A 23,805-nucleotide genomic window follows, 5' to 3' on the forward strand; every position below is an offset into this window, starting at 1 on the left:
TGATGTTGTGTCCAAAATCCTCATTCTTCAAACGACTGTTCTCATCAAAAGGCTGATATCTTAATTTTCTCTGGACACATTTCTTTGGGTTGGTTAGTCTTCAAGCATGATATAATTCAGCATTAGTAAATGGTTTTCTTTGCTTGGCTAACAAATTGGCCACTTGTAAACATTTTGGTTGCAGCCTCATTTTTATTTTGTGAAATTCTATAATGTTTCATTTAACTTTTCTAATTCTTCTGTTTTCCACGAGTTGGGAATATTGTGATGTTAGTCTGATACTGTCAGTCTATTTTATCAGTTACAGTGTCATTGCATTATAAACGTAACGTACCACCATATAATAAAATAGTCCATATTCTAGTGTGCCTTGAAAACATATCAAAGTGTACTTTTCTTGTTCTGAGATACAGGGCATGAACTGGTAGCAGAAAAAGTAACAAATCTAGCAATACACAGGGCATTCTAAATGCTTTCAGGTTATATCTGCATCACCATGATTCTGTAGCTTGCCAAGCAGCAATGTGAAACAAGACAGACTTAAACAGGTTCTGTAGCAGCTACTCAACTTTTCCATTATAGCAAAAAAGTATCCATAGATAATATGTAAATGATTATGGCTGCATTCCCATAAAAACTTATAGACACTAAAAATTGAATTTCATGTAATTGTCTGATATCAGGAAATAATCTTTTGAATATTTTTCCCAACCATTTAAAACTAAAAGCCATTTTCAGTTCATGGGCCACACAAAAACAGGCAGCAAGCTGATTCTGGCTGCAGGCCATAGTTTGACAACCCTTGCTCTAGTAGACTTAACAGACTATGAGAGTCTGTAATTAATGGTTCAGGAACACTAAAAAAATTAAAATATCTTACATCTTAAACCTAGACTCTACAAACATTCAGACTGTCTGGAACAAAATAAAGTAAAACTTAGACCCAGTAAAAGTGAAAATGTTCCTCTACAGAAGTTATAAAATACTATACAGGTACTCAACCTACAATGAGGTTACATCTGAAAAAATACTAGCATTCATTTAATGCGGACAACAGCATAAGAGTCCCCCAATTTACAATGGTTCAACTTACAAACTTTGACTTTGCAATGGTGCAAAAGCAATACACATTCAGTAGAAACTGTAACCCCATCATAGGTCCTAAGGAGCTCCTAAACTTTTGATGGGGTTACAATACACCCACTGTAAAGTTGAAAAATCATTAAGTTGAAAAATAGTTAAGTTAGGGATTATCTATACTTTTTAGGGACAGAGCCAGAACTGATACAAGTTATGAGATTGAGCAACGATGTGGCTACTAAAAAGGTTTCACATTGATCTCAAAGAATAGCTAACTATTAGTTGAACACAATTTAAATGTTAGTTTTCTCAATAAAAACTAACACTGAAATCACAAGCGAAAAGAAGTTTCACTTCCTTTTTAGCAAAGACAAAATGAAAAGCAGCCAGTCAGAAACTTGCTACATTGTGTTAGATTTTTTAAAGAGCCACAGTTACACCAGATGTATTTCCTTTTAAGTATATCCTTATGAATAAATGCATTCCTGGAAAGGAGAAATAGAAATCCTTACTTAGCTAGTTGAGGTACTCATAAAGAACAAGAATAAGCCAACACTTGAAATGCAGAAAACTCAGACTGATTTTTCAATTAATGGACTAATAATCATCTAGGGTTAATGAAGGAAGTTACTGAATTCTGTTGAGTTGCCCAAATAAAATGAACAATATCCCCCAAATGAGTATTTCCAAAACAAAATCACCAGTCATCAACATTTATAAGAAAACATTTTGAAGCCTTTATTTACAAAAGCTTTAAAAACAAATAATACCCTCTGTTTTGCAAATAATGTTTTGTTTAAAAAGGACCACCCAGTTACAGCACTGTAATATCATGAATAAAGAATGTACAAGGGAGACAAACCAATGTGACTAACATTTGAAGATTTGCTAATATTACTGATTGAAGTGTAGGTAACACACATTATAACTTGTAGTCCATCATTTCAGGGTACAGTTAATGATTACCAAAGTCTTCCTACACATGCTCTGGTCTGGTCACATACTCTGCATGGCTAAATATTTCACAGTCTCTTTTGTCAATATATATAAAATAGATTGCAAAGATATACACAAAAAAATAAACAAGCATTACACTCCTCAGGTAATTTTATTAGCTATATATATATATGAGAATATATATATATATAATTTGTTGTTTTGTACCAAATCTCTCCATTATTCACCTTTGTAGCAACTATGAAAGCGCAATTTTTGTCTTCTAATTTAATCTGGTACAAAATATACCTACAGACTTGTTATCTTTGGATTTTAATAAAATTGATTTGTGTAACCAACAAATCAAAAGCATCATAAGTATGGCTACAAAATAAAATTTTAAAAAAAGACAAGGGTAAATGGTGATGGAATAAAAATAAGCAGATCAAGGGAAGTGTGCTATCATAAAATAACTGTAGCTTCAACATCTTGAGTACCAGTTTCCTGGCAAATACTAAACATCCAATCACAAGGGATTTTTCCTGAAGGGTGTAAAGCTGGTTTGAAAATTCTTCAGTCACAGAGCAGCCTACACATGCCAATTAGAAACTGACAGACACTAGATGTGCTTGGAAGATTAAACACTACGTACAGAAACAGCAGTTACTAAGCTCCTCAGTAGTTTCTTGTCTTTTTTTTTTTAGTTTCGCTGAATCGACAGTTTGCACAATGAATATGCTATATTCTGTGAGTCAAAACCAAGTAAATACTGTGTAAAGTTGGCAGATGGTCATTTTTCCAGCTAAGATCAAGAAAAAACAAAATTTTTAATAAAACAGAGGTTTTGAGTCAGAAACACTCTCTAAAGTGCAAAACTGATGGTCCACAATCTCAAATAGCTAAAACTCCTGCAGAATGGAAGAGACATGAAACAGGGAAATAAATTACAGTCAGTGCTAGTCAATTTAGGAAAAGGGAAAAATAAACCAAACTCAAGTAGGTAAAGTTTATCAAAATTTTCAGTGATGTAGCTTTCCCCACTCTCTGTCACACACGCTTGCTAACAAGTATATTAAATTAAGGCCAAATTTAACCTGAATGCGTTTTTGTTTTGGTTTTTTGTTTTGTTTTGTTTTTTATTAAGATCTGAGATAGGAACGGTCATACTTAGTAGTGAAAGGTAGACAATAAAATGGGCCATGAAAGGGGGGGGGAAAGGTACTGTCTATTGTTCAAGGGATTCAACCAGAGATAAAACCTATATACAAGCATGTGTGTAGCTCGAAATAAAATAAAAAGACTATTTCATGTCATGACTGCTTGTTGGCTTCCTCTTCATATGCATTCCCTGTGCCATTCTGTACATAGGATGAACCAGAACCAAGGCCATACAAATGACCACAATATTTGGCATCATCAATATGATCTTCAAAGAACATCTAAAAAGGAATTTTGAAGAAAAAAAAAGATAATTTTAACCAAAGGGAACCACTTGTAATTTATATTTCAGCAATGTAAGTACTGACTATTCACTGAGATAATGATGGCTCTTTTCTATGGTGTTCCTTTGAGGCTACACATTTCAGTTCAATGAGTAAGACTAATGTCCTCAAAAGTACAGAGCTCAGAAACCAAAGTAAGAGACTACGAAAAAAATGTACAAATGCATGTCTTTTCCATTTAGACCATTTTTATAAGAATTTGTCATCATGGAAAAATAAATATTTATTCCATTAATTTAACAATACTCGAGTAAGAATGAAGAAAGCCAATGATGATGGGGGAAAAAAAATTTAGGTTCATAAGCTGTCTTAAATCTACAGGCAAGGCTGAGCTGGCTATAAATAAACTGTAAAGTCATGGACAGTAAAATCCAAACATTCACACTCTATTACTGTCATTGAAGAAGCCAAGAAAAATAAAAATACATTAGTGCCAGAAATCCACCTTTAGTTAAATAAACCATTAAGACATTTTTAAAATGCAAAGCTAAAAAATCTAAAAGGTTATTTCAATTATCTAATGAAACAATGGGAAGGACTTCAAAACAAAATGTTTACGTGTCATGAATGGATAGTCCAAATCACTTCTGAATCAACACTACTTAGCAAAACAGCTTTAATGCTTTCTATTATCAATACATTGCTCCAAGAAGTTTTTAAATTCTCAGTCTCAGTCAATTCTTTCACGTCTAAGAGAAAATATACTCAAATCCACAGAGAATTTTTGCAAAAAGGAAAACTTAGAGCCAAGAAAAACCTCACTTGTTTTTGCACAATTTTCCTGTTTATCTATAGCTAGGTGTATCTGTGCATATCACTTAATTACTTAAGAGTGAATAATGGGTTAAGTTTCATTCTTCCATACCTAACATGCCTTTTGCCATTTAAGGAGGGTTTTCCTAATGGGGTTTCTGATTCAACTAGGACGTTGGATTTATTTTATCCCTTCAGAATTCAACTCCCCTCTTAAGACTCAATCCAGTAAAAAGCCTGAGTCCTTCTCTATAAAATCTTCAAAGCACTGAAGAATGACATGAGCGAATAACATATTTATCACCAATTTAAAGCCTAAAAGAGGGCCATGCTAGAAGAAACCTAATACAAAGATTCCTTGTCTTGTAGAAGAAGCACCAGTGGGAGTTAGAACTCCGGAGTTTTCCCACTAGTAATGTGTTTGATCATGGAAGTTATTAGCCTGTTTTCTCACCTGAGAAATAATATGGTTGGACCTACATGATTTCTCAGGTAGTTTATGTTTTAAAATTTTTGGTTCTATGATGAACATGTTCTCCCAGTTCCTTCTGAACTACATTTCAAGATGACTTATTTGTGAATACTTTTAAGTGTGGTGGATGTGACTCATATGATATCTCTAAATGTATCTTTACTTAGTAGGTACTTGTTGCCCAAAATCTTTGGCCATAAGATTTTTAATGTTCTCAACCTAACAACCAACTGAGAAAAAGGCAGTGATGTCTTCATACTTCTCTCATTTTGAAAAAGGCCATTCCTGTGAGCAATGAATCAGATCCTGCCTGATGTTGTGGTCCTATCCGTTCCAGCTCTAACTGTTCTGCCACCTCCTGTAATCCACCCTAGAAGAAATAAAAATTGCTTGTCAAGGAGGAAAATATTGCAACGCCTACATTCACAAATTACAAACTTAGACACTGACCAAAATAAAAATAAACTTTAGTATGTAAAGGTGAATTTTATAAAGATTGGGGGAAAGAAACAGAGAATGTGAATTACTAATGTATTTGTTGAATGTGGAAACAATATCATTTAATAGAAAACAAGATCCTAATTGGGAAAATGTATCTTCATTATGTTTCAAGGTGTATGACAAGTAAATAACTTTCCTAGATATGGGAGGGAAGCAGACCATATATAGGTAATATTTATCAAGTACACTCATGGTCTATCAATCCAGTAATAATTATAAAACTGCATAGCTAGTGTAACACCATTTTTTCCATATTTTCTTAAACTTCCCACCATCCATTTGTAGTTTTCACTTTTTACAAAACAAAGCCATTATGAATAACCAAATCATTAAGCATATGCTAAATGCTTAACTATGGTTTTGTTTGTTAAGATGCGTATATGCACACAACTCCCTAGAGTGGTCTGCTATAATGCACCTATGTTAATACTGCTAAGATTTAAAAAGAAAGATGAGAGTGGAAAGAAAGGAAGAGAAAGACAGTAACAGAAGGAAAGAAAGTGGGAGGAGAGGGAAGGAGAGTAAAGGGAGGGGAGAATGAGGAGAGTGAAGTAAAGAAACACCAACAACAAAACAAAAATTTTTCTCTAAATTGTTAAGGCCTCCACCAGCAAAATGGCCCTTCTGTGCATCACAGCTTGAAACAATGCTTTACACAGCAGTTGCTTCTGTGCTAAAAATAGCACGAGGATTAGATATCATTAGCAGCTGCTCAGGAGAACACAGAATAGAACTGAATAGAAAAGCATGGCTGACTATAGGTCAAAAAGCACTTTTGTTGTTAACCTGAATTTTAACATAGCCGCTTACTCAGGACACATTCAGAGTTTATCTGTACTTAGAAACTTCCCAGTAACAACCACGTAACGAGCAATAATTTGGTCCCCTGTTCCTGAAAACTGTCATTATACAGACATGTCAATAAAAAAAAGTCAAGTGAAAACATGTAGGCCTCAGCATGCAGTGTGCTTTCACAGGGTGGACTGTTCCTCAAGTAAGGGACACCCTACTGCAAGTTCACTTACTCGAAGTCCCCTCAAATTACACAGAAGCCTACTACTACAAACATAAAATAACCTTTCTTGAAAATTTCTCTAGTCATATGCTGACCATATCCCTTGTTAAAGGTAAACACTGGCCAAAAGAAAGCTTCTCATCTTATCTGTTAAGACCAGTGTAACCAACGTGGTGAAACCCTATCTCTACTAAAAATACAATAATTAGCTGGGCGTGGTCATGGGCACTTGTAATTCCAGCTACACATGAGGCTGAGGCAGGAGACTCACTTGAACCTAGGAGGCAGAGGTTGCAGTGAGCTGAGATCACGCCACTGCACTCCAGCCTGGGTGACAGAGCAAGACTCCATCTCAAAAACAAAAAAATTAATGTTTAGAATTAAAAAATACACATTATGCAGCGTCAGACTGTTACTACTATCTAGGCAGGACCTACACATTTCCCATCATACTTAACTGTAAAAAGCTGACATCTTTTGGCCAGAAAAAGACCCTTTAGCTATGTAGTTTTATCCTAGGAACATTATCCTATCACTAGAACTGACACAATAATTTCTAGCCAAGATAAGCCAAAAGGAAAGAAAAACTCTTTTGCCACATTACTGAATACATCTGCACATCTCTGGCCACCTTAGATTCTATCTTGTAAGAAGAGATTCTATACGTGCTGGGAAAAAGAAAACTCACACTGGTGTGCATATGAGAGCCTCACTGTCCTCTGATGTTTGTTTTTGTTTGTGATTTTCAATCTGGCAAGCAATGACAAGAATCTGACCTAAGCTAGAAATCTGTTGAAAATTCTGCCTTCTGCCAAGACATACTGAAGCTCTGAAAAAACGATTCCCTATAAATTACCATGTATGCAAGAAAAAAATAATCACATGACCAGATAATATAATTGCATTTAATGTAATACTGTAAAATATGGTTTAAAACAACATCCCAGCCTAGGCTCTCATGACAGTCCCTTGGTCTGAACAGCATGCTGCTATAGATAATGCCACCTGAAGCCTTACTTTGAGATTTTTGCAGCTCTTCATGAGGTACTTCACATCATAAATTACAGGAAAAAACAATCGAAGGATCTCAAAGAAGTCAAGTTCTTCTTCAGGCAAGTTAGAGTTGGTTAGGATTTTGATTAAGTAGCCAAAGTCGTAACCACTATAAAAGGGTTAAAAGAATAGAGAAGAGGGACACATAAATACCATAAAGATTAAAAAAAAAAAAAGTTTATCTGATTCAAATTTAAGCAAGTCATACTATAGTCCTTCCAAAAACATTAAAGAGAAGTGCACACAAGAACAGAGAAAACAAACATTGAGAACTATAATGGGAAAATGCTGTCATTTTACAGTATTAAGAACTTTATCACTTTATTATTCAGAGATATCAACACAGATCTACACTATCAAACCAAGCCTGTGGTCACGAAAATACTAGTTTGTTGATATTTGAATTAAGAACACCAAAAGAGCATCAAGCTGCCCATAGATGTCTCAAAATACTTTTTTAAATAACTATGGAAATGGAGAAATAAAGATGTATGGAAACTTGGCCAGAGGAGTTAGCAAATGTAGCAAGAGAACTGGCATTCGATAGGCAAAAGTAATGCAAGACATCCCATCTTTTTCATAAGGTGGTCATATATATTATCCAAAGAATAAGACTGTAACAAGGTATTTTCACTTCTCTTAAATGACTATGTTATTAAGTAGTCTCTCCCTCTCTTCCGTCACAATTCTCTTCCTCTCAGTGTGGCTCCCTAAGAGTCATTATTAATGGAAATGTTGCACATGGAAGAAGTGAAGGGTAGTAAAAAAAATAACTACTCTCCTCATCATAAAATGCAAACTCCTACACTCTCAAATCCAGACCTCTTCTCCCTTCGTCTGGCCTTTTCCACAGCTTTCTGTCTCCCTACACTTCCAGGCCACATAGACACATCCATCCCTTGTCTACTTTTCCTTACAGGACCTCTGACAGGAAGCCTATAAGGCATTTGGTTAGTAACATTAAAAGTTTAAGATCATATTAGCACTTAGGATTTATAAACTTCCTAAACTATTCCTTATTACTTGAAATAGATTAGAACATGAGGAAAACAGCTAATGATATTTAATGGAATAAAATCTTGTATCTTGATAAATATTTAAATATATCAGTCTAACTTAGATTCTAAACTCCAAGAAGACATGAATGAAACCTGTTTGTTTTCATTCATCTTAATACCCCAGTGCCTTAGTGCACTGTATTTTGTCAAAGTATTTTTTAAATGAAAAAGTATGTCATATATAGTAAAAGGATAGGACAATACTTTCCAGTTCTTTTACATCTTCATATCTAGGGAAGAAAAAATGACTAAAAAAAGTTATTTGTATCAAGAGTCTTAAGTTGTGTCTCCTAAGGTACGGGTTCAAGTAGAAAAGAGACAAAAAAAGATGATAGGTAAGAATCAGTGTGTTCAGTACCTACAACTCAACAGTTTCTGCTTAGTACACATCAAAGTTGCCCACATGAAATCCTTCACTATAAACATCCCACAGATCAGAGATACAAACTAAACCAAGAAGGAGACTCACATTTAAAATAAATGTGTGAAGTGGATCAAGTGTAAGAGTACTAACATCTATGTAACATAAAGCTTTTTCAAAACCTAACAAAAGTAACCATTCTGAAGGTTACTTTTAGTCCCTGGGTGGTCAGTTTAGTCTACTTAGATGGGAAAACTCTTTCTCATACATGGAAGTCTATTTCACAAAATCGGAGCTAGTCTCCTTACCAGAAACACTCTTTAAAAATCTAGTTTCATAACAATAAAGAACTTATAACCACCAGTTATTGAGAATTTACTGTTTATAAAGTTATCTTAGTGACCATTAAAACAAGTCTTCAACGTATTTCTTCAAAGGGATGCCTTATCACTTTATTTTTTAAAAAATTAAAATCTACCTCCACACCCATCCCTAGCATTTTCTTTGCTGTTTTGAGATAGTACTTATCACTATCTAACAAATCAATGTGAACTTCATTTTTAAAAACTGTCTGCCCACCCCCATGAGAATATAAACTCCATAAGGAAAATAATTTTTGTCTGTTTTATTCACAGCTTAATTCCTAGAATCACATCTAAGTGCCTGCCATATGGTAAATACTCAATAAGTTTTTGTAAATGTAAATAAATGGTTTCCCCTGTAGAACATTAAAAACTAAGGTGCAGAAACAGTAAAAGAAAACCCTGGGTAACACCAATTCCAAATGGCATTGCTGGATTTAAACCAGGGTCTTTCACTTTGTAGAGAACCCGTACTGTTTCCACTATACAACATGCTTCTCACAGGCAAAAATGGATCCCATATTTTAAATTAACCTTTAAGTAGACCAACACTAGCCTCCTCAGAGTTAGGAGACAACTCTATATGGCAGGCAACTCTTTTTAGAATTAAACCTGAAATTGCTAACACAGTGCCCCAGGTAAGTGTGGAGCAAGTATGAGATGGAAAAACAAAACGCATTTTCAATGTAGTCGTTTTACCTATGAAATGACAACCATTTGACCCCTTCACAGAGGACCACTCCAGAAGTCATAAGAAGTTCTGCAAAGTACTGGGTCTCAATTCCTTCCTCCTCATGTTTTTTAAACTGGATACCAGATGTTGTTAGTAGCTCTATAGAGTCCTGGGCATACATATCCTCCCTGGCAGAAGAAAGAGAAAGACAACATTCAAACATGCCATTACTTCAAACAAGCTGTTCTTCTGTTTACATCTATAACTACAGTGCCGGAAAAGAGACAGAGGACTGGCTTGAGTCCAGCTGTTCCAATGCTTTACATATATGCAAGAAAAATGCAATTTAAATACAAGGGTCATTATTTCAGAAAAGTGTTTCAAATAATAAAAAATCATTCAAAGAGTCCAAAGGTGCAATTTTAATCTTTACTATTAACTCTATTAGCCTTTCATACTTAAATACATTTAACTGGGTTTGGAAAAGGGTCTTCTACTCACCAGGGGCTACCATCACAAAGTAACAGACAAGTTTTCTCAGACTCTCAGTCTCAGCAGCCACTGTAAGGCTGCCACATGGAGCTGCAGCCATAGCTGCGGGGCACATGCCCATCTCCCATGCTCTCAGCAGCACCAGGAAGGAGACCTGGTAGAAAACGTCTCATGTGGACGAGTTAAACTACACTTCATCTTAAAGAAGGAGATGCCTCCTTTCACAAATGATGAGCCTTGCAAATGGCTCCAATAAGCAACACTGTTTAAAGTTAAGGACTGTGCTGTAACAGCAATAATTTCTTCTGCCAACAATCCGATTCCTAAATGACTGCCTGATAAAATCAAGCCAGGCAATCTAAATATAAACCAATTCTTCAAGACTTCACTTAAGCCAAAAAGAAAGCCATCTCCAACCACAAATATATTTCCAACCACAAATATATGTGTATCTGAAATATTAAATCAAAAGTTTCCAAAATACAGTATATCTGTATCTGAAATATTAAAACAAAAAAGCTACCAAAATACAGACACATTTTTAAGAATATGGGAAAAAGTATTTTTTTACTTACTTTTCAAATTGTAAGAATACTGGATTCTACCTCTTGGCAAAAGGAATTCCTATTAAACACTTTTGACAAAACTAACCCATAGGGTATATTTCACTTGGGCCAAAAAGTATCCTTATGGTTAGTCCTTTGGAAATCAACTTATTTCTAGGTCTGAAAAATTACAAAGCTAACAATGGAAATACTTTAAAACAGAAGGAAACCACATCACTTAAAAGTCAGTCTCCCCTGGAAAATCCTTTAGGAAGGGTAACAGAATAAACCCAATGAAGTAGTTTTTTGTTTTTTGGTTTTTTTCCAGTGACACCATAGCTTTCCTATGCTAAAAATATGTACCTCAAAAAATTAGAATCTCACTCATCAGGTCCCAATGCTCACACTGAGGCATGCCTTAGCAACTATAAGCAACCAATAAAAAACAGATTCTTCTCCAGGCTCACATCATTCTTGGCCATTTGCCAAGGTATAGGTATGCAAGTGGTTTACACCTTTTTCTCCAAGTTTCTAGTAACACCCTTCACCGGTTTCCTTGCAGCATATGGCTTCACCCCACGCTTGCTTTACAAAGAAATATCAGACCAATATTCCTGTCTTTCTTTACATCTACCTATGTGAAGATCGTTCTCCTTTAGACTCCAAAGACAGCTTGCCTCATTGCCGAAGCTAACTGCTACCAATGCCTTAGATGCTATTCCATGCCATTCCTCAAAGGACTTGTCAAGTGCCTATCTTTATCCTAACATACAACTCCTTAACTCGTGAACACTCAAATGTGTCTGTGTATTATCTGTAAAACAAAATAAAAACCACTATTCTGTTGATTCTGCTTTCCATTCTTGAGACAGGGTCTGGCCATCATCCTGGAAGCAGTGGCTTGAACACGGCTCACTGCAGCCTTGACCTCCCAGACTCAAGCAATCCTCCTTCTGCAGCCTCCCAAGTAGCTGGGACTATAGATATGCGTCACCATGCCTGGCTAATTTTTCTATTTTTGTAGAGACAGGGGTTTGCCATGTTGCCCAAGCTGGTTTTGAACTTCTGAGCTCAAATGATCTGTCCGCCTTGGCTTCCAACTGGCCTCCCAAAGTGCTGGGATTACAGGAATGGGCTACTACATCCAGCCTCCCTTCTTATGGCACTCTCCATCGCCTTCTTTATACTGCCAATTTCCTTAAATGAAGCATCAGCATCCTTTCTGTTACCACTGAACCCAAGATGCCCTGTAATTTCTACTATCCTATTAAATAATTCTCTCAAATATCAAGAAATACTGCAATCACCAAAAGTGATTACTTTTTATTTATTTAGAGACGGAGTCTCACTCTATCGCCCAGGCTGGAGTCAATGGCATGATCTCGGCTCACTGTAAGCTCCGCCTCCCGGGTTCATGCCATTCTCCTGCCTCAGTCTCCCAAGTAGCTGGGACTTCAGGCGCCTACCACCACACCCAGCTAATTTTTTTTGTATTTTTAGCAGAGACAGGGTTTCACCGTGTTAGCCAGGATGGTCTCAATCTCCTGACCTCGTGATCCGCCCACCTCGGCCTCCCAAAGTGCTGAGATTACAGGAGTGAGCCACCGTGCCCAGCCTCAGTGATTTTTAAAAAATTTATTTTAACCCTCTTTGACTCATCAGTGACATTATTTCCATGGGTTGCTTTTCTTCTTCGCAGCTCATCAGTATTCCACTTCAATTTTCATAGATATATCAACTCCAAATTCAGTTTGGAGAGAATTCCCATACATTGATCAGTATTAATAATTCTAATTCTTAGACTTTGGCAATAGAGAGAAAACAGAAGAGTTACAAAACACTGAGTTATAAAGGCCATGACCAACTTTCCTCAGTACTAAATCCCTAGTGTCTTAGCACTGTAACTGACACTCATTCTAGCCACCCCATTAAGAAGCCAATTTTTTTCTTTCTTCAAAATTTCCAAGAATCTCTTCATAATGCTCTCTCTATATTAGGCACTACTGGTTTATCTTCCAAATGACTTCTTCTACCTAATGTTTTTCACTGTATCCTTCTCCGTAAACATCTCCTAACATCAGTGTAAATCAAGCCTGTCCAACCTGCAGCCAGTGGGCGCCCAGTGTGGCTGTGAACGCAGCCCAATACAAATTCATAAAGTCTCTTAAAACATTCTGAGAATTTTCTTTTTTGTGTTTTTTTTTTTTTTTTTTTTTAGCTCATCAGCTATTGTTAGCATTAGTGTATTTTACATGTGGCCCAAGACAGTTCTTCCTCCAATGTGGGCCAGGGAAACCAAAACATTAGACATCCCTGGTGTAAATGGTAGCAAAACTTGGCAGTAAACTTTAGCAGTCCCTTCTGAGTAAGAAAGAAAAAATGTCACTTAGATGCTGTACTAAGAAAGCAGTTGTTACCAGAACAAAGGTGTTTCTAGAAAAGGAAAACTCAATTTTACTCAAACTGAGAAGCTGATGGGTTACCTCCTTCCCATGTACTGAGATCACAATAGTATCTAATTTAAAAACAATGTACTAATTCATTTGAACAAAAAGTAACATGGAGCAAATGAAATGGTAAAGAACTAATTTTAATAAACGTTTATCATTTGAGAAAAAGGAGAGCAGGCAATTTTCAGTGTTTCAGAGCCGTAGTTCTTACAAAAGGTTATCAGTTTGAGTGGGGTACTCTCCACCCTTTATAACCAGGGTGTCCAATCTTTTGGCTTCCCTTGGGCCACACTGAAATAACTGTCTTAGGCCACACATTAAATAACTAACAACAACAAAAAATCTCGTAATGTTTTAAGAAAGTTTATGAATTTGTGTTGGGCTGCATTCAAAGCCATCCTGGGCCACGGGTGGGACAAGTTTACTTTATAAGGTTCTGTAGTCTGCATGTGTGTAAAGATAGATATAGATACTTTTAAAGACAAAGTATCACCCTGTTGCCCAGGCTGGAGTGCAGTGGTGCAATCTAGCTCACTACAGCCTTGAACTCCTCAGTTCAAGCAATCCACTTGGTTCAGCCTCCCTAGTGCTACAACTAAAGATACACAGCCACCATACCTGGCTAATTTTTTTTTTGTAGAGACAGAGTCTATGTTGACCAGGTTGGTCTAGAACTACTGGCCTCAAGCAATCCTCCTGCCTTGGTCTCCGAACAGAGAGTATATTATTAGACTCAAAAGAATGAAATGGAGAGTCAGGCTAAACACAGTGTAATTATAAGCCATACTACTATAACACAGACATCATTACTCTGCTTTTCCTAAGCGCTACTTTCGTAAAATTGTGTATATTAAATATCTTTGTTTATTCGACAAAGAACAGGAAGAAAGAATTCATATATTGGCACTACCATTAATTGCCTACAGCTTCTTTTACTATTTTTCCTATCAGATATTAGGATATATGGCACAAATGTGGGATGTCAAATAGAAGAACAATGCAACATTGCAACATACAGTTAAGTACTCACTTAATGTTATCAGTAAGTTCTTGGAAACTGCAACTTTAAGCCAAAAGATGGATAACGAAACCAATTTTTACCACAGGCTAATTGATAAAAACAAGAGTTAAGTTCCCATGGCCTATTGCTGGTCACAAAAAAATCACCAAACTTCTAGATAAAGACCAAAATACTTCTAATATTAAATACTGAAATAAATGTGAGCTGTATGTAAATTTAACAACAATTAATAAAAACAAGTTAGATAATTATTTGCTCCATTATTCAGCTGAGTGGTGAAGAAAGCAAGAGCCTATTCTGGCAGCTCAGGGCGCAACGTGGGAACCAACGTTGGTCAACATGTCATTCCGTGGCACGGTGCACTCACAACGATACACCTACTCACTCACACTGCGACAACTTAGCCACAACACTTCACCTAACATGCACAGCCTTGGGATGTGGGAGGAAATCAGAGGACCCGGGAGAAAATCCATATACACACGAGAACGTGGAAAACTCCACACAGGTAGTGGCCCGGGTCAGAAATCAATTTTATTTTTTCTGAATGTTACCATGAAACAATGTTGAAAAAAATGACATTTGAGGTCCTGCAACACTGAGAATGTATTATTTTATTCACCCAACTTACAGTTTGCAAATAATCTGTCCTTCTCCAAAAACACTCTTAAAACTTCCCTCAGCTATCGAGACTACTTCTAATAATAATATAGAAATATTAAAACTAAGGAAACTGGGTGGAGACCCAGGGCTTGAGTTAGAATGCAGATTCTGACATACGATAAACACCAGGTTCAAGGACACTACTATTTCTACTATATGTAAATTAAAAGAGCCTTTGTGGGCTGAAGTGGCAACATAATGACTATATAATACTGACTTGAAAGGAAAACGTACCCAAGGTTCCAAAAAAAGTCTTACTGCATTTGACATGTAATCTACTCATAAACTGGAATATGACTGCAATAAAAATCTTTACAAGGATAAATATTATAAAAGGCTATATTTCAAACTGCACACAAAATTTTTCAAAGTAAAACTAAACTAATGTGGTAAGATTATTTTTTCTATCAGAAGTACTTTCAATACCCAAAGTTTTCCAAATACAAAAAAAGTTGCAGTCATATTTTAAATGTAAAATCTTTAACATCAAAGTATTTTTTGTTCCCATAGTAAAAAAGAAAACCATGCTTTTGAAATGTTAAGTTTTACATATTTTCAGTACGACTACACCAAATTCACCTAGCATGTCACCATACTTGAGGAAAATCAATTCCTAAGATTAAAGAAAAAAAAAGTCTGGGTTATACAGTTATTTCCCACTTACGTCAAATTAAATTTAAAATTAAACTGCCAAGTTGAAGTTCCTGGAGGGTATTCTCCTTGCTCATTCATAAATGTCAGTCCTAGCTGAATTATCTTTAGTAAGTCTACATTACACCGCAATAGTTGGTATTGATAGTCAGCATTGCTCCTGAATTCTCCAATGGGTCTTGCAACCACACCTGGAAACTCGGTGTCCTGTAAAATAGTTTTAAGATTCATTATGTACTGAACAGTCAAAACTACAATCCACACATTCTTAACTTTTGATGCAAATCAAATAATCCTACAGATGATATTCTACACATTTATATTCAATTACAAAGTATCTTTTAACTAGAAAGAACCTCACTTTTTAGAACCATAAAACTCTATAAACTTAATAATCTTTTCTTAAATATATCAAAAATATTACTATGTATGAGATACATGTGATAAATGTAACCAAATACTTACTCTATACCCAAGAAAGGGGGGAAAATCATAAATTCCTATCTCCCAAAAGATACGTGAAATGATGCTCACAGTATTCCAATGCTAAAACCAAGTTTCTTGAAGAACTGGTTCAAAAGAATGGAAAACGCCCTGTACTTTCCAATTGCTTCTCTGAGACAAGGTTTTTCTCAACACCAAAATCCTAAGAAAAACATCATTAGCTTCCTAATTTCTCCGGCTGAAACAATATTCTCTCTATAGTCCACAGAAAGCATGTTGTCAAGAATAGCAGGCCACCCACTCACTCTTGTAGGATGTTATCACTTCTCTATGTTGCCACTCTTTATTATCTGAGAAATCGATGATCACTATGAATTTCCACTGGTTAAGAAAACAATTTTAGTTCTAATCATGGCTAAGTATACCTTTATTAAACAGTATGTTACCTACAAACATTCATATTTTAACCAATCAACCTGCTCCTCCCCAAAGGAATCCATTTGTTTATTTTTATTAAAAATACTGAGACAAAGATACATCAGTTTAGTATTAGAATTCAAACTAGGGCTAAGAATAAAAACTACCTATCAAGTCACTATGAAACAGTAAAGAAATCACTATTTCTCTAAATTCAGTGCAATTCAACAGTCACTTTATTGGATACTATATGTGTTATGCTAGGTGCTGGGAGAGAAAGGACGATTAAAGCACTTGCTTTATGGAGCTAATAATAATCTAGTGGATGCAGAAAACAGTAGGTAGCTAACAGAAATAGTGTAAAGGTAAAGAAGAAAAATCATTAACTGGTTAGACAATCCAGGCAGACTGAACAGCACGTGCAAAAGCAGAGTTGCTTAGTAACACAGTATATTCACGGAACTCCAGTGTTAATTATGAAAACAAATTGCAGACCAACAATGTTTCACTGGCACATTTGATTTTTTTGTTGAGAAAGAGCTCCCTAGCTTCTGGGAGCTCATGTGGTACTACCAGGTAGGCTCTGGTGTTGCTTGGAGCAGATCTGGCACTCACAGCTAGGCCCTAATGTTCTCCTGTTGAACATAATTTCACAGAAGTTCAACCTCAAATCAGGCTACTCTGTAATCATGTCCAAACAAGGACAAAAAAATAAACAATGTCAAACCACAAAATGACGAAGTATCTCCATCCTGGCTAAATGAATGACGGTTCCTTCTCTGCAGCTTTAACCTCATTCTAGTCTCTCATTTAAGACTTAGTAAGATATCCAAACACAGAATTACCCTGGCTTCCTGACCACATCCAATCCACAGTAAAGCCCTGCTTCCCTTACCTTCCGCAAGACCACCTGACACAAGCCCAAATCCTTTCTAACGCTCTCTTATTCAAATGGCCCATGGTTCCCAGGAATTCCAGTGCGTTTTCCCTCACTGCAGTGAGGGATAAACCCAACCTGTCAAATCATAGGTGTATTCCTGATGGTTTTTGGCTGGAGGGCAGTGACAAATTTTTCTTTTCACGGTGAAATTAATCCCTAAAAATATCAACCAAAAGGGCTGAACTCAAGACTTTAGAATTTCCTTTTCCTCCTTTACATGAAGCGTTTTAAAGACCTGCTTGTGGGCATACCATAGCAACGTAATTATATTTTCGGATAACTTGACGAATTTTCTTCATCTCTTCATCCAAGTTGCAAGCCCAAACTTCACAAATTCTTTGGCTATGATCTACAGTTGCCGCTGGCATAGTGAGGGCACAAGGGAGTCTAGATGCCAAGCATCAAAATGTTATACTTGATTGAAGATTTGTTTCATAAAATATTTTATCCTTTATTTATGTACCTGTCAAAACAAAACAACAAAAAAAAACAATATAAAGACCAGATATATCAAATCTGAATCACAGAATGATCTGGCAGGAACCTAACAGACTATTTATTCAAAGTTATTGACTCATAAAAAAAAAATCAAAGTTTGGAAAGTAACTTAAGGTCACACAGCTAGCCTGTAGGAAAAAAAGGACTACAGCACAGATTTCCTGGTCCTGATTTCAGTTATTTTAAAATAACTTTTTTATGCATACATACTAATCATATTTTTATAACTTTCCGCTGAAGATTTATCTGAGTTCAGCTACTCTGCATAAAACTTTATAAAGCCATCCATTTCCAGGCAAAAATGAAAAATTACTTACACACATGTGACAAGATCAGATGTTACCACGCCAAAGGTGGTATTTACTTTTATTCCTCATTAACAATACAACCAAAATCCGACTTGATTACAAGATCTACTTTACTGGCATTTATTCAAACTAGACTAGAGGGGTCAAAAATGTTTGTAAATGCTCTCAGAAAAAAGTAACAGCCACAGAAAACTATCTGAATGTTCGCAGTTGCAGAAGGGAAAAAGAACACAATAGAACGTCTAAAACTCAGAGCATATTCCCTGGTTACCAAAGATACAGCTCATATTTCTGCTCTATAAACAGAGTTCGTGTTGATTCTTGGGCAGGGAAATTTCAAATTCTTCTGCATTTTCCACATAAATTTGAAAAAAAAAAAAAAAGAGGGTAAAAAGAGGGTCTTATGGCTGTCTTCTAAATTCTGAAGAGTCAGAGATGTAACTTCGAATTCTCCAAATAAAGTAACCAAAGGAGATCCAGGACACCCCTCCTTCATAACTCTCCCACCCCGATACACACACACATAAGCACACAAACACACAGATTTGGAAACACCCTGTAGTTTAACATTGCTTTCCTCCACCTCTCTCTCTACTGCAGTCCCAGAAGCCCCGAAGAGGCACCAAAGCCCTTCTCATTACTGGAGATAGCATCTCCGTACTGCAGGTTCTCAGAAAAACGAGAGAACGGCACCGACGCATTCAAGTCATAGGTAACTCTCTTCCCCGGCAGAGTGCCAGTGCGAAGGTGCTGATAACACTGACTGGAGCTACACAGACTCCCAAGCACTGCTGCGTGAAAGAATACGAAGAGCTGAGGATCTAGGCCACCGCCCTCCACTCCCAATTTCCGTCCCACTTCGAAGCCCCAGGTACAAAGCCTTTGCGTCATCACCACGCGCCAACCCCTTGACAAACCCCCCAGCCCCAGTTACCCAGCCCCCCACCCGCCGCCAGGCTCCTTCCTCCGCCAGCCGCACTCCAGCTGGCGCCATCGCGCACCCTCTCAGGTTCATCGTCCCCGCCCCCTTTCTACTTCCCTAACCCGCCCCTCCCCCCGCAAGGCTGCGGCGGATGCAAGATCTACTTGTGTCGCTGAGCTCGCGCTCCTCCTCCTCCTCCTCGCCATAGAGACAGCACCCGGCGGCGGTGGCGGTGGCGGTAGCGGCGGCGGCAGCGGGTGCCCCATAGACACCTCTCGCCCAGCAAGGGGAAAGGCGAGCAAGAGCTGCGCCGTACCGTGCTGCGCCGTCGCTTTTCGCACGTTCTGGCGGGGGCGCTAGATGATGACGCGACACGCAGAGGGGGCGGAGCACGCAGGTGACGGCGGGGTGGGTTGTGGAGCGCTGAGTGGCCAGGCTGCCTGAGTGGCCGGCTTGGGCGTCTCGGCCATGAAGGTGGGACTGCCGGTTGTGGGCGGCAAGTTCCCCTCTCCGGCCTCCCGCCGTTCGTAGCATGTCCCCCAGAACCCGGGGAGCGCAGGTAGGACTGGCTTAGAGAAGACGCGGTCCCTAGCGCTTGGGCCACGGACGTGCCACCCCGCTCCTCTGTCGCTGGAGAACCGCCGGGCCGAGCCGCTGGGAGAAGCAGGCCAGAGCCTTCCAGGGCCTCCGGCCCGGGGACCCGAGGAGAATGAGCTGGCTCTTTCCCCTGAGCAAGAGCGCCTCCTCGTCCGCAGCTGGGTCCCCCGGTGGCCTCACCAGCCTCCAGCAGCAGAAACAGCGCCTGATCGAGTCCCTCCGGAACTCACACTCCAGGTGACTGGTCGCTGCCTCTCCACCGGAGGAAAAAGTAGGGTGGGAGGGCGGGCTTGTCCTAACCACCTCGCAGCGCCTCAGGTCTGCTCCCCACCAGCTCCTCATGTGGTTTACCTCCCTTGGTTCTGGGTCTCACGTTTGCTCTGCCACTCCTGCCCCCTTTTACTGTTTTCTTCCGGACCCTCCCTGCCTCCTGCCGCACCACTGCTCAGCGCTTCTAACTCGGATTCCTTCATCCCTCCTGACACATCGGTGCTGACTGTAATCTCTCTGCTAGTCTATTTCCAGTATCCCTGCTGCCCTGGCTTCCCCACTAATCTTTCCCATTGCCCACCTGATTGCCGCGTCGGCAGAATTGTTAAAATACGATTGTGAAGAGTAATCTCCAGGTTTCACAAAGAATGGGAAATAGAACTGTTGCAACATCAAAGGAAAGGGAAGCCAGAGTTTTCTTCAGTGAATGCTTCTGGTCTGAGAGTCACGTATCACGTAGTCAGTCTTCTTGAGTCTCTTAAGATTTACCCAGTTCCAGCAGCCTCTCCCCATCTCACAGGTGCCAGTGCCTGTACATTTCTCACTTCTTTCATAGTGTAGTCCCCACGCTCAAGAATTATCTTAGGTTCATCTTGATTGTTCTGTTGTCTTCCTATGAGTTTTTCATTTTATCGTGGTCAGTTTAGAAATATTTTTACAATTCATAATATTTCAACTCTTACTGTATATTGGTTTGCTGCAGCCTTTTACATTGCATATGTCTATGGCCTCTAATGGTTTTAAAAAATGAGAACTACTTCTTTATATGCATTTTGCAAGTATATTTACTGAATAGTTTCACACCGTTTTAAATATTTAAAACTTAACATTGTTAAGTCCCTAACCCTTTTTTTTTTTTTTTTTTTTTGAGGGTCGGGGGACGGGACAGACTCTCGTTCTGTTGCCCAGGCTGCAGTGCAGTGGCGTGATCTCGGCTCACTGCAACCTCCGTTTCCTGGGTTCAAGCAGCCCTCCTGCCTCAGCCCCCTGAGTAGCTGGGATTTCAGGTGCACACCACCATGCCCCGCTAATTTTTTGTATTTTTAGTGGAGACTGGGTTTCACCATATTAGTCAGGCTGGTCTCGAACTCCTGACCTCAGGTTATCCACCCGCTTCGGCCTCCCAAAGGGATGGAATTACAGGAATGAGCCACTTCGTCGGGCCCCTAACGCTTTTGAAAACATTATTTTCGTACAGTTAAAAAATATATATCCTGAGATAATAAAATCGAATAATTCCTGTCTAAAATGGAATACTTTTAAATTAGATGGTCTTGTTAATAGAAAAATTCACTGCAAAATCAGTTTGACTGAAATAAGGCCTGATGCTGACTGAACTTTAGGTGTTTATTGGTTCCTTGTCTCAATTGTTCTGTTTGTTCAGAACTTTCAAAAGGTGAAATTTTATGCTATTTAATAGAAAAGAATGGCAGACTATTATTGGTGGCTTTCGTATTGGAAAATTAACTTCACAAAATTCTTACAAGTCAGTCTTACTCCAAGTCATATTTTGTACTGACCTTTAAGAGCTACTCTCACAAGGTATGCTTATAAAATAAGGTGACTCATTTTTGACATGTTTGTTCCCTTAGAAGTTGTTACCTTGATAAACTACGTATATGCTGTACCAGTCCTGCTATGGCAGAAACACTTTTTTAGAATCACACTTCTGGAATTAATTGCTTTTAAACCTTAGTATGTAGTATTATGTTAAATATTTTCATTGCTGACTAATTTTTTTCTTCGAGGTTGGAGTTTAATTTTTTAAATACTCCAAAGTCTCTTGCTGCTAAGGCTGGTAAGTAAGGGAAGTAATTGATCTGAAATTTATAATTTTGGCCTCCCAAATAAAGTGAGATTCTATAGCAGGAATTGTTAATGTAAAGAGTTCTGAAATTGACTTAAGAGGATCAGTAAATACCCTGAATTGGATACAGATTCATTTTATGTATTATTTTTTGAACCAGAAATTATGAACATATGATTGGATATGGTTACATTAGATAATGTAATATATTTTGTAGTGTTATGAACAAATAACTTTATTGTTTTAAGTTCTTTTATAAAAACACTGGAAGTTTTATTTAATTGAGATGTCTCACATTTACAAATTATACTTGACTAATTCTGGAGACGTTTAAGTAGGTCATATGCTTCCAGTTTTCAAAGAATGGCTCAATCCTGGAAAATGCCATTCACCTATTCTTGTTAGTCCACCCTTTTAAATAATGACATGTATTTTTAAGCTAGGAGGTAAAAAATAATCTATCTGTATGGAATCTGATGTTAAAGATGGAAAAGGTGTGATAACTTTCCTCATCAGTCATAAGGGGCACAGCTGACACTCCTATAACAAAAGACAGGTTAACAAGATAAAAGCGTAACAGATTTATTTAATCAAAGTTTTACCCTCCATGGGAGCCTTCAGAAATGAAGTCCGAAAGACCCAAGGAAAACTGTCTAAATTTGTGATTAGGTTCAATGAAGAATGGACAACCATGTAGAAATGTGATTGGACAAAAAGAGTATGGTAATGGTAATAGCTAAGTGGGGAAAACCCAGCAAGGCCTGTTTGTTCAGATTTTTCTTGGCTTCTCTGTATAACCTCCTCCTGTAGTGTACCAGCCCGGAGTCCTATGGAATGAAGGTCTTCAGGGCGGAAGGGAAAGGGACCTTTCTAGATTTATGTCTCTTTGTAGGGAAGAAAGGTTCTAGTTTGTAATATACTGCCCAGGGGAAAAGGAATTCTCGTTTCTATGACTTCTTCAAGGGAGAAAGAGGAGCAGGAGGTGGTCAGAGCAGAGAGCTTTACTTCTGAGGTCCTCCAGACTCTTTTAATTCAAAGTAATCAGCCTGCCAAAGTGTGATATTTTGGGGTATTGTATTCTGAGCCCCAATACTGGCCATATGTTGCCTGATTACCTAAATTAGTGGTACAACTTACACTTAAAAGATTTTTCTGCAGACACTGATTGCTTATTCTAGAGGTGTGGTGTGTAAAAGTTGGAAATTTCCAGTGTGTGTTTTTTTTTTAAATGAACAGTGCAAAAACTTGTTACATGAGGAATATCAATATCTTAAGGTGTGGTGTGTAAAAGTTGAAGGAGTTTCCAGTGGTTTTTTTTTTATCAACAGTACAAAAACTTGTTACATGAGGAATATCAATATCTTGTTACATGCTGCCCACCTCCCTCATGTTTCATTTTATGTCTCTTCTCCAAATGTAAGGACATTAGATAAATATCTTTTTTCGGCAATGAAAGTATGTTTTCTTCTGCTTTACTGAGTAACCTTTCTTTACCCCATTCTCATCTCCCTTCCAACTCTTACCATTTTTAACCCCTTATAATTCTGAAAATTCCACTTCAGCAGTCTTTTTAAGTCCCTTTCTCTAATGATTGTGAACTTTTTAGTTGCCTTAAATTCTTATCTCCTCATCTTCCTCAGCCCTCTATAAAAAAATAGGTGAATTTCATGTAAATTTCTTCATCTAAGTCTCACCAATATGCAGGGCAAATGAGATAACTGTCGTAGATGACAAAAAAAGTGTTTAACCAAAGTGTTTAAGTCAGCTGTGAAAACAGAAACTAGAAATTATGTAGGCTGGGCTCAAGTAACATGTTCTCTCTTCTGAGTAACAGTTATCACAGTATTCGGTTTATCACCAAAATTCCTGACTATGGACTGGAGTAGAACTAATTCTTCTGTTTCTTATATTTCCCAAGGAAGCTGACTTTATGGACACTGTTGGTTTTTCCCTCTGCAGGGCCCATACTTTGTGAAGGCTGGGATCTTTCAACCCAGCCTCCACTGGAGGTGAA

At 37.9% G+C, this 23,805-nt stretch overlaps 2 protein-coding genes across 3 annotated transcripts in view; one reads left to right on the forward strand and one right to left on the reverse strand.

The window, feature by feature from the left end:
* Window positions 1–1,793: 1,793 nt before the first annotated feature.
* CNOT7 (CCR4-NOT transcription complex subunit 7) lies at window positions 1,794–19,480 on the reverse strand. Its single transcript, XM_007961733.3, has 7 exons — window positions 19,282–19,480; window positions 17,641–17,852; window positions 15,602–15,795; window positions 9,793–9,954; window positions 7,277–7,421; window positions 5,003–5,113; window positions 1,794–3,455 (listed from the first exon to the last, which is right to left on the reverse strand). Exons 2-7 carry the CDS (start codon window positions 17,755–17,757, stop codon window positions 3,327–3,329), a joined length of 858 nt encoding a protein of 285 aa, XP_007959924.1. The 5' UTR covers window positions 17,758–17,852; window positions 19,282–19,480; the 3' UTR covers window positions 1,794–3,326.
* Window positions 19,481–19,509: 29 nt separating this feature from the next.
* Window positions 19,510–23,805, forward strand: part of VPS37A (VPS37A subunit of ESCRT-I) — a 52,969-nt gene continuing 48,673 nt past the window's right edge. The window contains exon 1 of one of the 2 annotated variants that reach the window (XM_073017956.1): window positions 19,510–19,951. In XM_073017956.1, coding sequence (XP_072874057.1) covers window positions 19,827–19,951 — 125 coding nt within the window. In that variant the 5' untranslated portion in view covers window positions 19,510–19,826. The remainder of the gene's footprint in view (window positions 19,952–23,805) is intronic. The other variant, XM_007961732.3, reaches the window with a different exon arrangement.

The sequence above is a fragment of the Chlorocebus sabaeus genome, chromosome 8 (genome assembly GCF_047675955.1).
Source record: "Chlorocebus sabaeus isolate Y175 chromosome 8, mChlSab1.0.hap1, whole genome shotgun sequence".
NCBI classification, from domain to species: domain Eukaryota; kingdom Metazoa; phylum Chordata; class Mammalia; order Primates; family Cercopithecidae; genus Chlorocebus; species Chlorocebus sabaeus.

Coding starts and splice junctions, on each gene's coding strand:
- CNOT7 (XM_007961733.3), bottom strand. CDS start 17,757: ATGCCAGCGGCAACTGTAGATCATAGCCAAAGAATTTGTGAAGTTTGG. Junction 15,796..17,640: donor AATATAATTACGTTGCTATG/GTATGCCCACAA, acceptor ACTATTTTACAG/GACACCGAGTTTCCAGGTGT. Junction 7,422..9,792: donor AAATGGTTGTCATTTCATAG/GTAAAACGACTA, acceptor ACCCTTTTATAG/TGGTTACGACTTTGGCTACT.